This window comes from Cavia porcellus, unplaced genomic scaffold, assembly GCF_034190915.1.
Source record: "Cavia porcellus strain 051 isolate PalLab524CR breed Dunkin Hartley unplaced genomic scaffold, mCavPor4.1 scaffold_26, whole genome shotgun sequence".
NCBI classification, from domain to species: domain Eukaryota; kingdom Metazoa; phylum Chordata; class Mammalia; order Rodentia; family Caviidae; genus Cavia; species Cavia porcellus.
This window is the reverse complement of record NW_026947509.1, coordinates 9,867,787-9,883,441: the sequence shown is the minus strand read 5'-3', so window position 1 is coordinate 9,883,441 and position 15,655 is coordinate 9,867,787. Positions and strand designations below refer to the sequence as shown.

Here is a 15,655-nt window from a genome sequence, read left to right as displayed (position 1 = left end):
TGATGTGTCTTTCACTGTAATAATCTCTCTAAAAAACTTAACATGCACTGCACCTCCTGGCCACATCTCCTACATGTGGCATTTTCCTGCAGCTCATACTATGATCGTGCTTTATAAAAAATGGGCACTCGGTGGGTGTTTGACTGAAAATGCAGACTCCATCCCGAGCCCCACCCAGCTGCCCTCCTCCTGGGAGAGCCCCCCTCACCTCCCCACAGTCACAGCCATGGTATCTTCTGCCTGATTAATTAACATCACCACACTTTCCTTCGCTCTAACCTCAAGTTTCAAAAGGAGTCAAAGAGAAATATTAATAATCGCAGGCAGCCTGACTGTGGAAGAGAAAATCACCATGGGGGTGAAACAGCTGTATGAGCCCTAACAGGCGGTGTGGAGCGGGCTTTGAGGCTGAGCCTCTCTGACTCCTGGGACTCCAGGCAGCCAAGGACAAATGCTCTGCGTGGAACCCGAGCCTGAGACCCGCAGCGAAACGGCATTCCGTTAGTTGAAAGCCAAGCCCATTTGGACCATCAAAAGGACCCGGTTTCTGTTTCCATCCTTTGCCGTGGCCTCCCTCCTGGCCCACCCTCGCTGCCAGCCTAGGTGCTTGGCCGCCATCCACTGTAATCTGTTCTCCTTCATTATGCTAATCTGTGGGCGGAAAGATTCCTGTCATCTTCGAATCGCTTGTACAGCAATGGTAAACACCTTGGCCTGTCTGTAATTGGACAGGTGTCTGCATTGATGTCACCCAGCTTTTAATTCAATTAAAGAACTGGCTGTTCTGCTCTCATTACCCACTCATTTCCCTTGCACTCTGAGGCTGGCGGTGAAACGTGCAGACACCAGGCGTCTACCCTGAGTCCAGAGTCAGCGGTGCCTTTGCAAAGATCACGCATGATACTTCAGACGGACTCCAGCACCGAGGACGCGTTCCCCCCACCCCTCAACAGTCCTGCTGTTTCTAAGGGGTGTCTTCTCGTCATCTACCTCCTGGTCCCTAATTAGGAGCAGTCACAGAAAACACAGGAGCGGCTTCTGCTCCCCTCCCGGGGCTGCCCCCACCTCCGGAGAAATCAGCAGACTTGCAGTTCTCTCACTTATTGGCTGGCGTCTCACGTTTGGAGCAAGAAAGTGCAGGTGGGCAAGGCATTTATTAAGAAGGCCATCTGGTGAGGGACCCCACAGCCAGAGCAGCCACCACACCTGGAGAGACAACGGCAAGAGGCCACCTTTTCGGCAGGAACTCGCCGGGGACAGGCCAAGGAGAAAGCGACTTCACAGGCCCCCGATCCCGGGTGGGGATGAGAGATGCCACTCTTTAAGGTCTTAACCGGCCCCGTGGCTAGAGTACAGAGAATAACCAGCCCAAGGTGCGAGTTTTCTGCCAGCTGGAAGGCACTGCTGGAAACTGAGGTCCTTACACACATTTGAGCACAGCGACACCACGAGGCTGAATCAGGACACCTGTCAAACACAGGTGAAGGAATGCACCAGGAGGGATCTGGAAACTGACTCAGGATGCCTCTCATGGGGTTCTTAGTAGACAAGGAAGGGGGCATTTGTAAAAAGAAGAATCTCTAGTTTTCATTTAAAAAAAGTCCACTTCCATTTCACCCAAGAAAGAAAGGGGCAACCCCGCTGAGGCTGGCCCTGCGAGACCTTCTGCAAACCTCACCGTGATTTGTCTCGCTTTTAATTTCCTTCTGAGCAGTTTGCTGACCTTGTTTCAAACTTCTAGCAGGAGCCACAGAAGATCTTGTGCCTTGGATCAAAGACTATGCAGATTTGGATGCTTACAAATAAGAAAAAAGATACTTTTGGTTCCCTCCCTTATAATGTGAGGCCTAATCCTGGTCTTACAGCGTGGCTTACACAGTGATCTTTATGCTCTCAAAGCATTTTCTGGTCGAGAGTCTCCTAGCACACTTACACCTGACCTCATAGGTCCAGCCAGTGCCTTTGCGGTAAGAACCAGAGTCTCTGTCGATGTCAATAGGAAGCCACATGCTTGCCAAGTTCTCCTCACACACAGGGCTGACCTGGGAATCCAGGGAGCTCGCCAGGGAAATACTGGAGCTGACCACACAGGGAGGCCAGTGAGGAGCCAGCAGAAAAGGAAGCCGCAGTCCCCCGTCAAGGACAGTGCCCTGGTAAGCGCCTTTGGTAGCATTGGCCCATTGCAGAGGCTCTGGATGAGTCTGTCCCTTCCCTCTCCAGACCACTGTTACTCCTGTCCTGTCTAAGCCCCAGCTGTACAAGCAGAAAGAGACACAGGAAGAAAATAGCAAAAATTTTATCTAAAATGCTCCTTCAAATGTGTGTGGAGGTCCAAGTTCACTGCTAACAGCTACCTTCTGTAAAGAAGAGGTAGTCACTTGTTCCCTCAAGCAGCAAGTGTGTACGCCAGTAGTGTTCCTCTGCGAAAGCCACTGATGCACAAGGAATCTCTGTGAATGCCTGCGGGGGGGGGGGTGTGTGCATGTGTGTGTGCACATGTGCGTGTGTCACTCTTGATGACTATGTTGGAGATTTTGATTTGTCTTAAGTATATTACAAGTCTAAATTTTTCTTAAAGGTAAACAAGGTGGTTTTAAAAGGTGGACACCAATAGCTGAGGGGACTGTCAAATCCCCCCTGGTGACTTTGAGGCATTTGCATTGATTGTCACACACACTGATGACATCACCACGGTGCCTCAGAACTCACATATTAACCACTCTCAAACGTGGCACAGGGACACTAAAAAATTCAAATCTTGTACGAGTCCTTCATGAAACAAAATGGACAACTTGTTTTAAAAAGTTAAAACCTTTTCACAGTGTCCAAGTCACCGAGGTGCATTGTGCATTCTAGTGCTAGACGAGCCATTAGTGCATCAGCGCCGCAGAACCTAACGAGGTCCCTCCCATGAGCTAGGCGGGGACATTACATAAGTTCTATTTAAGTCAGAGGCCACAGTTTTGTGCTGTGAAGATTTTGAACTAATATCTTTTAAGCTTTACATTTAAAGAAGTATTTGGAATAGCTTGAAAATATTAATTTATGGAGTAGCAAAAAGTTGGCAAAAATTTCTTCAAAATTCATTTCTTAACACCACCATTACTTAAGAACATTTTGTCACTTCTTTTAGTATTTGCTGATGGTGGTGAAGACCACTAATTGCCTTTCATTCTGTGTGCCATTCCTCTTCCTCAGTAAAGTGGAAAGGTATTTTTTAGCGGTCATTTTTTTCCCAATGCTACCAGCAACTAGATACAGCCATATGACTAAATTTTTCCCATAGAAGCTAATTAGAGGTATAGAAGCACATTCTAAATAAGTAATTAAAGTGAATGCACATATCTTTAAACATTTTCCTGTCTTCCACATGGAAATCAGTTTGGAGGGCTGGAGCTCATGCAGCTTTATTGACTCATGAGGTAAAAGACCTGTCCCCAAGATACTCCCATAAAAAGCTAAAGTGGAAGGGTCCCTAGCTCAATGTACATTCTGCTTCCACTTTGACTAATAGTGGCCATCTCTTGCCAGAGAAGCAAAAACTTCACCTTGTTAAATCATTGTTATTTGGGATTCCCTTTATCTCAAGTGAAATGAATTAGACATAATAAATGCCATCTCTATATAATAGCGCACTTCAGAGAGAGTGCTTGGTCTATATTTTGGAACTGTATAAAAACATATTGCAGGGCTGGAGATACAGCTCAGTGGTACAATACCTGCCAGGCAAATGTGAGGTCCTAAGTTTGATTCTTGGTACAAACAAACAAGCTGTAGAAGAGTAAATTGCAAGTGTAGAATCTAACAGCAACCTAGAACATAAAGGTTAATGTTAAAATATTTTCTGTTTGTATATTTACCAGCCTTGTAATGGTATTGGCTTCTATTATTTTATACTATAATTATACAGTGCACAGGCTCAATTAAGAAGTTTAAATTTTGGAATAAATCTTAAGATTCTATTCATTGTCCCAATATATTTTCCATAGGGCAAATAGGTTAGATTCCCAATCTATGAGCAATACATTATTGTTCTATACATCATTTAATGAAAAACTTGAGAGAACTGTAGTACCAGCGAGACTTTAGTAAGGACCAGTGGTTAAATCCTCAATCCAAATCAGTGTGATAAAACGGTAGTAATATTGTACTACTCAGGGGTTGGCAGCAGAAAACTAAATTCATATATTTATTCATTCCTTTATTTTTTAAGAAATTGCACTGGTCTCCATCTTTGAGAAATATCCAAGCAAGATTTACTATAATACCTAATTCCTGTTCTCCAGGAAATCATGGTCTAAAGAAATAAACGGAAACACAAACAGCCTGGGGCCATATTCACAAGTGCACAATAAGAATTCTCAACATTGCCCAAAAATCTGCACAGCAGTGAGTTACAGTTGCTTTCTCTTACTTTGCCTTTGTAGTCTGCTCAGGTAGGTATAATGATACATGTAACTTAAATACTCAAAGTGAAATTCTGTGCATGTGTACACACGTACGCACATGTGCACACCAGCATCTGATTGATACACTCATGCCTGGACCTAAAAGCATAGCTGGCTGAGACCAGAATAACTCGTGATTCAAGATCCCCTGCCCAACTCCTCCCCAGCCCATGCAGGACACTTGGCTTTGTGTCTGCCTCAAAGACTTTTCAGGCACCTGTGCCTTTGTGCTCTTTGAAGGGAACCCAACCACGAGTTTGAAGGGAACCCAACCACGAGTTTGAAGGGAACCCAACCACGAGTTTGAAGGGAACCCAACCACGAGTTTCGCCTCCCTGTCAGCTGCTGGGGAAACCCAGCCATCCCATCCTTCCGGCTGCCAGGTACCTGCAGTGTCAGGGCTGGACAGCGCCCCGCCTCTGTGCTATCTTTTCAGGTTTTATCATTTTTGCCTTTCTTTACTTCCAAGGTGGATAGCTAAGTGACTATGAACTTAAATATAGGCGGAGAGCCCCCTCCAAGACACTGGTCACACTCCCTGCAGCGAGTCCCATGTCTCTCTCTCTCTGAACTCTATGAGCATCCTGTGATTTAGATGTGATTTTGTTTCCATTTCCCATAAAAGCAGTGAGTTCCTTGGCTGTGTAGTGGGTAGTGCAGAAAGGGGTGGTGGGTTGGAAATACAGGTTCTCACCCCTTTCCCCAGGATCTCCAGACCTAATGAGCCAGCGTGTCCCTTTCCTGAGACCCCACATAATTATCACCTCTGTTCCACTGGGCTGTCTTCGGGTTCTGACCCGAAGGTCAGAGCCCCCACTTACACTGCTCTGCTAAGCCGCTGGCCCCAGCCTCTTTCTGGCAATTAGGCCAGTTGCAATTCAGAGCAGGGGAAGGAAGCCAGCAGGAGGACTTCAAGCCTGGGCCGTGGGTTCAAATGCCCTTCTCACCTCATACCTCTCAACATGACAATCTTCCACTGCACGGTCCACAAAACCTTCTGCAAAGAACCAGCTGGAGAAATGATCACAGACTTCTAAGGCCAGCACCATGCTGTAGGAGGCATTCTGAGGACCACCTTATAATCAACAGAATGGAGTCCCTAATTATTAGTAGTAGCTATGGAAAAATTAGACAGATTTCCAGTCTGTAAACTACCTTTTTCAGACAAAAGATTCAAGCCTACTGTGTATAAAGTCTGGACTGTTTTCAGTGATACAAGTTATCAATTGTAAGGCTTTTTGTATTGCTATAGAAATGTAGGTTGGTTTGCATCACAGTCGAGCTTATACATGATTGGTTCATGCTCTAAAAATATTAAGGGAAATATAATATTAGTGAATATTATAATAATTCACAATAGCAAATCATAAACTTTATTATTTATCTACTTGTCAAATAAATATAATTCTTAGGTTTTTTGTTCAATGAATTGCAAGAATAAAATTGAGAAAACATTTCCTGTACCAACTGTGGCCCCAGCACTGTGCCAGGTTATCACTGTACTGATAATTCAGTTTACAGTTAAACATACTAAGGAAAAAGCAATGATGTGATGGCCAGTTCTTGAATCCTGTCACTCCTGATGGAATTTCAAATCAGATTGGGAAGCAGCTGTTGGCACAGCCCGCCATTTGAGGGGAACGTGGCCTCTCCGGGCAGCAGCTCTGAGTGTTAACTGCACCGTAGGGAAAATCAAGGTGGCCTGAGTGGAGTTAATTGGTGCCCTTTGCAACGAGTCTACGGGTACAGAGGAGCGATCACCATGGGGCTTTCCACCCCAAGCTCCGGCGTAGGAAATGAACTTTCAAGAACTCCAAGCTCTGAACTCTGGCCTTGTGGGCACAGAATCCAGACCCCATGGCCCAAAGGGGCCCATTTTCTCCTAAGCGGGACTGTTAACCTTTGGACTCTCCACCACTACTGGGATTTATCTCACTTAATCCACGGGTAACCAAATTCATGAATGGCAAATACTGTTTCATTATTCTGTTCTTGTACTTCTCTTAGTTACATTCATTTTTAATCATCTGCTTTCTGGTGCTTCCGCGTGTTTCCTAAGTCTGACCGTAATTTCCACTTCTTGCCAACAATCAGTACACTTAATTTGTGTTTCCCTATGATATTCTTTTGTTACTATTTCTACTTAGCTTTATTATCTTATTGTTTACACCTATATATTAGATGCAAAGATACACATTTACCTCCTACCACCCACACTTTTGTTTTTCTGGGGAGATAGAAGCTGTCATAAGATTTTCTAGAGAAAATTGAAACTTAACTATTGGTATCAATTCTCCCTTTTACCAGCATTTCCCAATGCTGACCAAACAAAATTACCCAAGGTCTTTATAGAAGACTGATGCTCAGGCTGAATGCCAGACAAACTAACTCAAATGCTCTGTGCACATTTAACATCGAGCACATGGGCATCTGTGCTCTTTAAGGCTTCCCCCCTGAGTCGGCACCTATGGCTGTGAACTATGATCTCATCAGAATCCCAGTGGAATGACCAGAGGTTTATAAATACATGGAAGGTGCCAGGCAAAGACAAGTGGAATACTGGAAAGAGAATCCCAGGCACCCCAAATTTCTAACTGGGTGCCATGTGCTTTCCACTCTCACCAAACACTGGGAAGAAAGGAACTTAGGCTGCAGGCCTCCTGCGAGGCTACCAGAAGTTATCACTTGACGAACTCTGACATCCTTCTGGAAGGGTTTTTAATCTGCTGCGCAAATTCCCAGGCTGAAGATAGGTTCAAGGGGACCTCGCTGGATCTTCCTTTGGAGGAGAAGATGGGGACATCACGACCCAAAAGGAAGATAAAAATGCAGTCTTCGGATTACAGAAGAATACCATGTTCTGGGGAGAATCTGATTTGGGAAGTCGAATACATAGAATCATATGACATCAATAAATCTGAAGAACTTGGAGTCCATGAAACAAAGGGTCAGAGAGTCAACGGGAACCAACAGAGATAAAGATGAAACTTGGGAAGACGGAGGCAGCAAATAGTAAGAGATGTGCTGAGAAACAAAGGCAACTCACGTGAAAACTGAGACAGAAAAATCAGAGCTCATTGAGGAGGGTCAGCAGGCAGAAACAGCAGCACAAAACTCAGGGAATGAAAAGGAAGCCGGGGTGAGACGGCCGCCCAGAATTCAGAGCCTGTGACTCAGAAGGACAAGGGAAACTGACTCACTGGACACTCCTGGGGTGCCCATTCCTGACCAAAATATTATGTAAGTAATTTATTTTTATCTTCACAACAATTTTCAAAATACAAAGGAGGTTTTCATCCTTGGTTGCTGTGTGAGGAGGGTCTGGTGCAGGGGTACATTCTAAACTTACCTGAGATCATGCAGCAACTAGTTGGATTTTGAACCTAGAATGATTTAACTATACAAGGTGTGCTCTAAAAATAAAACCAAATGAGGTTGTAAATACATTAATAGCATAAAAATATTATATGTTCTGGAGACCTATAAGATATTAAAATAAGGGGAATAATCTGGGAAAACATATATAAAATCCAAAGCTGCAGCTTCTCACTTGAACTAATGACTATGTATGTACAAGAGAAGACTTTCCAAGTTGAAGAAAGACCTAGATTTGAAGAATAAAAGAGCTCATTAATAACAGAAAAAAATTAATGAAAAGAAACCAATACATTTTCAGGTAGCATTTTTTAACTTAATTGGTAAAGAATCCTCTATCAGACAATAAATCTAAATTGCCTGTACACCCAGCAGCTGCATTACTTTACTCAAATAAATATGACTCTCTCAAGCAAATTAATTAAAATATTAAGATCTAAGCAAAAGTAACCTTAGAAGTGCCAAAGGGGAATTAATTTCAAGATAAAGAGCAAACTGTGCTTTTATCCATGTTACCTACTTTTTTTGGTAGTGGCGGAAATGGATCACTGGGAGCTACCATTGGAGGAGACTTTGGGGTCCTGGCCCATCATTTCTCACTCTTTTAGAAAGTATAAGGAGAACCACTCTCGCATTTCAAGAAGCAGCTTCCTCCATCTCAAGCTTCCACCATGACTTTCTGACTCAGCGTAGGCCTAACAGTAACGGGCCAATCAGCCATGGGCCAACCCCTCTGAAACGATGAGCCATAATAAATCCCACCTCCTTTAAGCTATTTTCTCTCAGGTATTTGACACAGCAACAGAAAGACATCTAGTACACCTCCAAATCTGCTTTCTCACTCTCTACTTCTTTCCCTTATTTTCTAGTATTCATTTTCATACCATGAAATTCCTGGGTTTGGCTGCTACCCAAGCTGGGTTTGATGGTACTCAAATTCACATATCCCTCATTATTCAGAGGCTGCAAACTGGAGAGTTCTCCTGGCCAGGGAAGAGTCATTCTGTCTTGAAGATGCCCTGCTGTGCATGTCTGCGCTGGCCCATGTGTTATAGCTGTAGGCTGCATAGAGTTTAGTGGGGAAAAATTACAGAATTTCTAGTCCGTACTGACAGGAATAGAAAATCTGATAATCATTAAAAAACAATGACAAAACCAGATAGCTAAGTCACCATGGCAGAAATAAGAGCAGTTAGATGGATCATAAAAATAAATGTGAATGGTAAAACATCCCTATTAAAACACAAAGAACTTCAAGTGAATATGCAACTCCATGAAAACAGAGAGAGATATCTAATACAGCATGACTTGAAGCTTAAAATATACATGATGACCATAAAATAATAAGAACAAGAAAAGTGCAAACAAAAATTTAGCATCTTAAGGTGAAATGGACATGATCACATTAATAGTTGATAATTTTTCCCTAATTTTTATCAGGTTTGGCATATAAAAGTAAATAAAATGAATATCAACTCATCAGTGATCCTGTAATTTTCTTCTCTCTGCAGACCACTTATCTGCTCCGCACACCCTATAATACACAGTATTGACTGTCAGGCTGGTGAGGCTCCTCCTCCAGGCAGACAGCTTTCAAAATTTTGCAAGAGGCTGATTTAATTTGGCATGCTTCTTTGCACCCAGCTTCTGATTTGATCTTACCTTAAATTTAGAATATCTCAAAAAACTCAGTATATACTATCAATGTAGTGTATCTCATACAAATAATAGTCCACATGAATGAAAAATATGGATTTTTTTCCAATCACTCAGGGAAAATTAACACAAAAAGACTTTTAAAATGTTACATTAATGTTCTAAAATATTTTTTAAGAATGTGCATAAAATGCAAATCAAAGACAAAATTCACAAGAGTACTCATATATTCTTCATATGAAGAGAGACATTTTGACTCAGTGAAAAATGCAAATCAAAGAATAGAAAAATTAATAATTAACCCATGTAGAGGTGTCACAGAAGTATAAACCATCAATAAGACTACAAAATTTGGTATTGGCTAGGATAAAATGAATTGCATAGTCCTGTAGTCTGCCTGACTGTGAAGGTATAATTTGTGCAAACTTTCAAATAATTCTGCCAGAAAAGTACTACTCTTTGGTTGAGGAAACACCACCATCAGTTCAGCACTGTGCTTGGCACATTACAGACCTCTGACCGTTCTCCTTTGTGCCATGCTGTCCACGTGTCCCTCCCTGTGCCATGTGCTGTACCCATACGTGCAGTCACACTCGCTTCTTGGTTGCTCTATGAGACAAGTAGACTCTGGAATTTTTAAATTTTTACAGTAAAAGACACATTGCCATGAATCCCCCTCAAGATGCCCCCTCTCACTGAGGCATTCATCCCATCATTCCTGCCACTTTCTGAGGGAATTCTAAGTCATCTTTCATGAGCGTCTCTGGGGGTGCTGTCGTGGCAGCCGTGATGTGCTAGATCAATTCAGAACTACACGTTCGTGGTCATCTGAACTTTGGGACAGAGCCAGAACTTGCATGGTGCCAGAGCTGGAGATAAAGGTGGATGAAGACACACTGTCATGTTTTCATTCGACAGCAAGTGTCATAAACATTGTGAATCTACAGTGCAGTGCTGCTGAAGGACAAGTCTTTCAACACTGTTTGGCACATGAGAGCTCGACCACAGAAATGAGTAGAAGCCAGACGCAGCGAAGAAGTGGGGAGTCTGTACCTAGTTCCTCCACTAAGGGCAAGTCTGGGAAGAGGAGAGAGGGGCCGGAAGGGGATTTCGGATGAATGGATCTCTGAACTATGTGGGTGAGTTTGTTTTTAACAATCAGAGATAACAGACAGAATTTGAATGATCCTGGGGCGAAGACACAAGAACAGAGACTCTCAGGCTTTGGCGAGCCTCGGACTCAGCAGAGGACTGGCTACTCCGAAGGCCTCTGCTCCAGCAGGTGTGAAGAAGGTCACCGAATCTGCATTCATAACAAGTCCTGGGATGAAGCCGCTTAGATGGCTCTGCGGTCACATCAAAGCAGGAGACAGAGGTTGTCATTTACAGAAGGTAGGTTACGAGTGACATCCCTGAGATAGCGGGAAGGGCTATGCTCGAGAGGGTCTGTGGAGGTTTCCTGTTTGCTGGGGTAAGGGAAGCTCCGTACAATCAGGTTGGGTAAAAGAGAGAAACGCTTTTTAAAATAAGAAAATTAAAAGGATTCCAGCTACCTACTCTGTGCCGGAAATGGCTTCCAGTGCTTTAGCAAATTAATCTATTTAACTCCTCATACAAGCCTTACCAAATAGAAAGATGCAACCAGTCCATAAATTTTGAAGTAAGAAAATAACAAAACTCATGTATAATAGATCCTGGTTTCATTTCTGGTGTCTAATTTGAGACAAAATAGAAACGCATCAGAGGAGTAGGATGACCAAGGAAGCTAAGCTCTGGGTGATTTCAAAAAGTAAACAAGATACCTTGTATTCTGTTTTTACATCATGTACTATGTCCATCCTTTTGATTTGACTGACTCTGTTTTGTTTTGTCACATTTAGTTTTATTCTCTTCAAAAAAGTAATAAGAACTGGGGTAGTAATAAAACCCCAAATGTGTAATTGTTATTTTAAAAAACAGAAGAAAAGGAAGTGTTCTAAAGGATACAACTGCATGTATATTTAAGTGTATAAGATAGATAACCATATTACTGAGCTTTTGTTGGATCATTGAACAGAACTGTTTTCAGTATCACTGTTTGAATGTCCACTTTGTATGCTTTAATATGATAACTTGAACAACTGTTTTTAAGATGACAATATGTAACCTAATAACTAGTGATTTCTTACTGTTTATTTTTTTGAAATTTTGTATTACTTCTACCCTTTTTTCTATTTTTTTTTTCTTTTTCTCTTGAAACAAAAATTTAAAAAAAGATTGAAATGGGAGATTGAAAGGAGGGGTTTGTTTTAGATAATAAAGGATGGGTGTCATTACTGGGGCCCATTTAAAATCAGGGTGTGAGAAGGTCTATGATAGACTGTTTGGTATTATCCAGTCTGCTGAGCTACCATGTGTAACATAGAAAAAAGGTAAACTGTAGAGTGATTTAGGATGGCATTGTATAGGGCCAGAGGAAGAAAGTAGAAGGTATATGGGTTTTCTGTTTTTTGTTTGTTTGGAAAATTGATTTACACGGGTATTTAGGTATAGTTTCTTGAAAATCTAAAGGAGAAAGGAAAGACCTGAGGAGGCTGAGCAATAGAGATGCTGGGAGGAGGGCCATGTAAGTCTACTCTAATGCCCGTGTATACAAAAACTAAATTTATACATTTTTTTCATGGAGGAAAATTTTCTTCTATCAAATTCAATGTATTGTGCTTTTTTTTTGTTTTGTTTTGGTTTGGTTTTTTTTTGTTTTTTTTTTTTTTGTTTGTTTTTGGTCAGAGACTTAAATTTGGCTTTCCATTGAAATATGTTTAATATTTCCTAAGGCTGAAAAATACTGTCTACCTCCACTGGGCTTGGCTGTGGGAGACAGAGGTGGCGTGTGGGGTGCATTTCACTGTAATCGTGCTTCATGGCAGGTGGCACTGTGGGAAATCCATTCACCAGGTTGCCAGTCAGACCACTGGGGCTCTAAGGCTCCTCCACCTTGAGCTAATTAGGACTAATCAGCAATTTTACAATAAATACCGCTGGTGTGAACTCAGGCTAATCCCAAAGAGTGATGTCCTGCATGGTAAAGTAGGATAAGCTGGTACCGTGGCTATGCAAGATCCTCAGAAAAGGTCTGTAGAGTGACAAGGACCAGGGCCACCTCTGCCCTAGTCTACAGGGGATGGAGAGAATCTCCTTGGAAAGAAATTCCCCAGGAAACTCACGTCTACCTCAGAGTTATCCTCTCCATGCTGGGGAGGAAGATAATTGGCTTCCACCATGCAAGATGATAATGTGTGTTTTCAAGACGGCAAAAATATGTGTTTATTAAATGCACTTTCAGAAACATTAAGTTAAAATTCAAATCCTTTAGGGACTCCCTTTACCTGTGAAGGTACTGGTATCCACACATTCAGTGCTGGCAGAGGGTGTTCGGGGTACGGAGGGGTCATCCCCACTGTAAGCTCTCAGCACATACTTCTCGATGACACCTGTAACCCCAGCAGGTTCATCCCAGGTCACCTCAACACTGTACCCATCGATACTGCGGATGCTGGAGGGGGCCGGCACACTTTGCGGGGCTGTGAAAGAATCCAAGAGAAGATACAGAAAACGGCAGCTCTGGAAAGATGCCTGGCCTGTTCTTCACTTTTAATGGCTGCAGTAAATCAGATTCAACCATTAGCATAAATACAATTTATTAGAGTTGTAACTTTTCAGCATTGATTTAATATGACTGCACATCTTGAGCCATTCAGTTTAAGCGATATTTCAAAACCATCAAAACTCCATCGACATAACGCTCTTCCAAGCCTAGTCCAGGTTTTCCAAAAACATTTAATGTATCCGAAATGTTTAAACATCACTCATAAAGCAGGAGGGTATGGTAGGCAGGGAACAAGTTCAAGCTGTATAACGAAGTACCCTTTGGAAGCAAGATAATTAGACTGTTATTATACATAGTGTTTGACACTTCGATATCTTCCATAATAGCCAAAAAAAATCACATATGTGATTGTACTGTACATGAATGCCAGATTCCTTTTCCAAATTCAGTTGTTTCTCAAGTTATCTTAAAGAAGCAAAGTTCTACCAGCTATGATGGACCCGATATATTTTTAATTGCATGGATTGGCGGGGTGGGGTAAAGAATCCAGTGCCCTTGAGAGCTTCCCAAATTGTTTTCAGAGATAATTCTCTTTGGAGTACCTCAAAAACAATAACACAGAATGGGAGAGTTACAAAGAGCTGCAGAACCTCACTCGCAAGCTGAGCCTCCTAATTTCAAAACTCCATCACCTTTAACTATTTATTAAATATTGCTGTGGCCCTGATCAGTAACAACAGCTTCTCAGCTGACTACATGGGAGACACCAGAAAGAGCCCGAGGAGCTCGGTGGCAGGATGATGGATGAGGCCGGTGCGGGCAGCTCGTGGGCTCCTGAGCCCCATCGATGGATGATCACTGTGCTTTCACCACATCGAATATCCTCCTCCTCCTCCCACTGTCCTGCTCAGCCCACTAAAATCGGACAGCTTTCAGGGAGACACACGGAACAGAAAGGAGGCAAGAGGAGGAAACGCAGAGGAGGGGAACTCTCTGTGCACCTCCAGCAAACACAGCCCACACAATCAAGCTGCAAGTAGGGAGACAAAGGGACGAGGCGCTGATTTTATTAGTTCTGAAATGTGGTACAGGGCAGAATCCGTACTGTCTAACAGATGGTCTTCTCATAAGGGACAGAGCAAAACTGACTCAAAAATAATTAAATAGTGCAATTATTCTCCAACCCTTGGGAGCATGTAGTTGCTTGATGTTGTGGTCAGACTATAAATATGAATTTATGGCATAAGACTGTGTGGTCAGGTCGTGGCTATAAATTTAGGGCTGTTTGCATACTTTCTCAGTGGGTACTAAAGCGACATATCCGGGTGTTTTAAACTGCTGACATTTACATCACCAGCATAGCTGAAGCAGGCTCTACAGGATTTTGTTAAGAAAGCACAGGCATATGAAGCAGGGGCAGAAAACACAATGGTAACAAATGAACAGTACACCCGAGAGCTTTCTCCCAGCTCTGAAGTTGAATAGATTTTAAGAGATCATTCAGGTCCTGGTCTTGTCTATAAGTAGATGATAATTTAAACCATCTGAGCAAAGTGTCAAGTTTTCCCCTTTTGGAAAGCCAGGAAGCAAAGCACCTTGAGCATTATTGATAGTAGCCCGGCTCCCTTTTTAATTATCTCTGAGATTAAGAAGATTCCTCAAAGGACCCCTGGGGTAATAACTCATTGCTACTGATCAGAATACTAGAGCATCCTCCTGAAAAACTATCCTTAGACAAACTGGGACTTGATAAACTTTCTCCCAGACACACAAGTGCTACTGTATGCAGATGTGTTTGCCTTTCTGACAAATGCTTGTCCCATATGGGACAATGTTGATAATTTACATAAAAGTCTGTGATGAGCACCTTCCTGGGATACTATGATGCAGTGAGATTTTGTTGCCACTGTTAGAAATACAAATCACTTCTAAGTTGTCTGACACTAGGGCTAACATATTTTATCTCTCAGTTGTTACTTTTTCAAGTTAAAAAAAATTAACCTGATCAGCAATTTCCTTCCAATGGCAGTCATTTAAAGAGCCTACCAGTCCATGCCATGGCAAACATCTGCAGTGACCCTCTATCAACACAGCTGCTCTGGACCACATCCTGGTCATTCATGTGCTATCTGTGTGACCATCAAGTGACTGCCGCCCAGCTAAAGGCAACCCTAGCCTTTGAACTCAGCTTCCTTGGATCTGTAAGCTACAAGGCTTCCCATTCTTGGGAAATATGGTAGGCAGTGCTTATGAAATCCTGGCGACACCTCCATTTCCATTTGTGAATCCAAATAGAAGAGAATCGAGGCTTAGCAAATAGTAAATTCTTAAAAAAGTGAAAAGCCCTGATCTGGTGAGTGTTTTAGCCTCTGAGGTTTTCAAACTGAGCCATGCTCTGTCAGATCACAAGGGGACCCTGCTGCAGGGCGACGGCCCTGCATTTCTGCACACACAGGTAAGCGTTTTGGATACAAGGTATTTACCTGTTGGCATTGTCCGACCCCGAGTCCAGTCACTGTACACTGAGCCTCCTTCATGCGAGGCTCTCACTCGATACAGGTATTCTTCAATAGAAATAAGAAGCAGAAAG

The 15,655-nt window shown here is 42.7% G+C and overlaps 1 protein-coding gene across 4 annotated transcripts in view; it reads right to left on the bottom strand.

Annotated features, from left to right (window-relative positions):
* Positions 1-15,655, bottom strand: part of Ush2a (usherin) — a 658,323-nt gene that overhangs the window by 355,027 nt on the left and 287,641 nt on the right. For all 4 annotated transcript variants that reach the window (XM_063236705.1, XM_063236706.1, XM_063236707.1 and 1 more), the window contains 2 exons: positions 15,549-15,629; positions 12,845-13,039 (listed from right to left, as the gene is read on the bottom strand). In XM_063236705.1, coding sequence (XP_063092775.1) covers positions 12,845-13,039; positions 15,549-15,629 — 276 coding nt within the window. The remainder of the gene's footprint in view (positions 1-12,844; positions 13,040-15,548; positions 15,630-15,655) is intronic.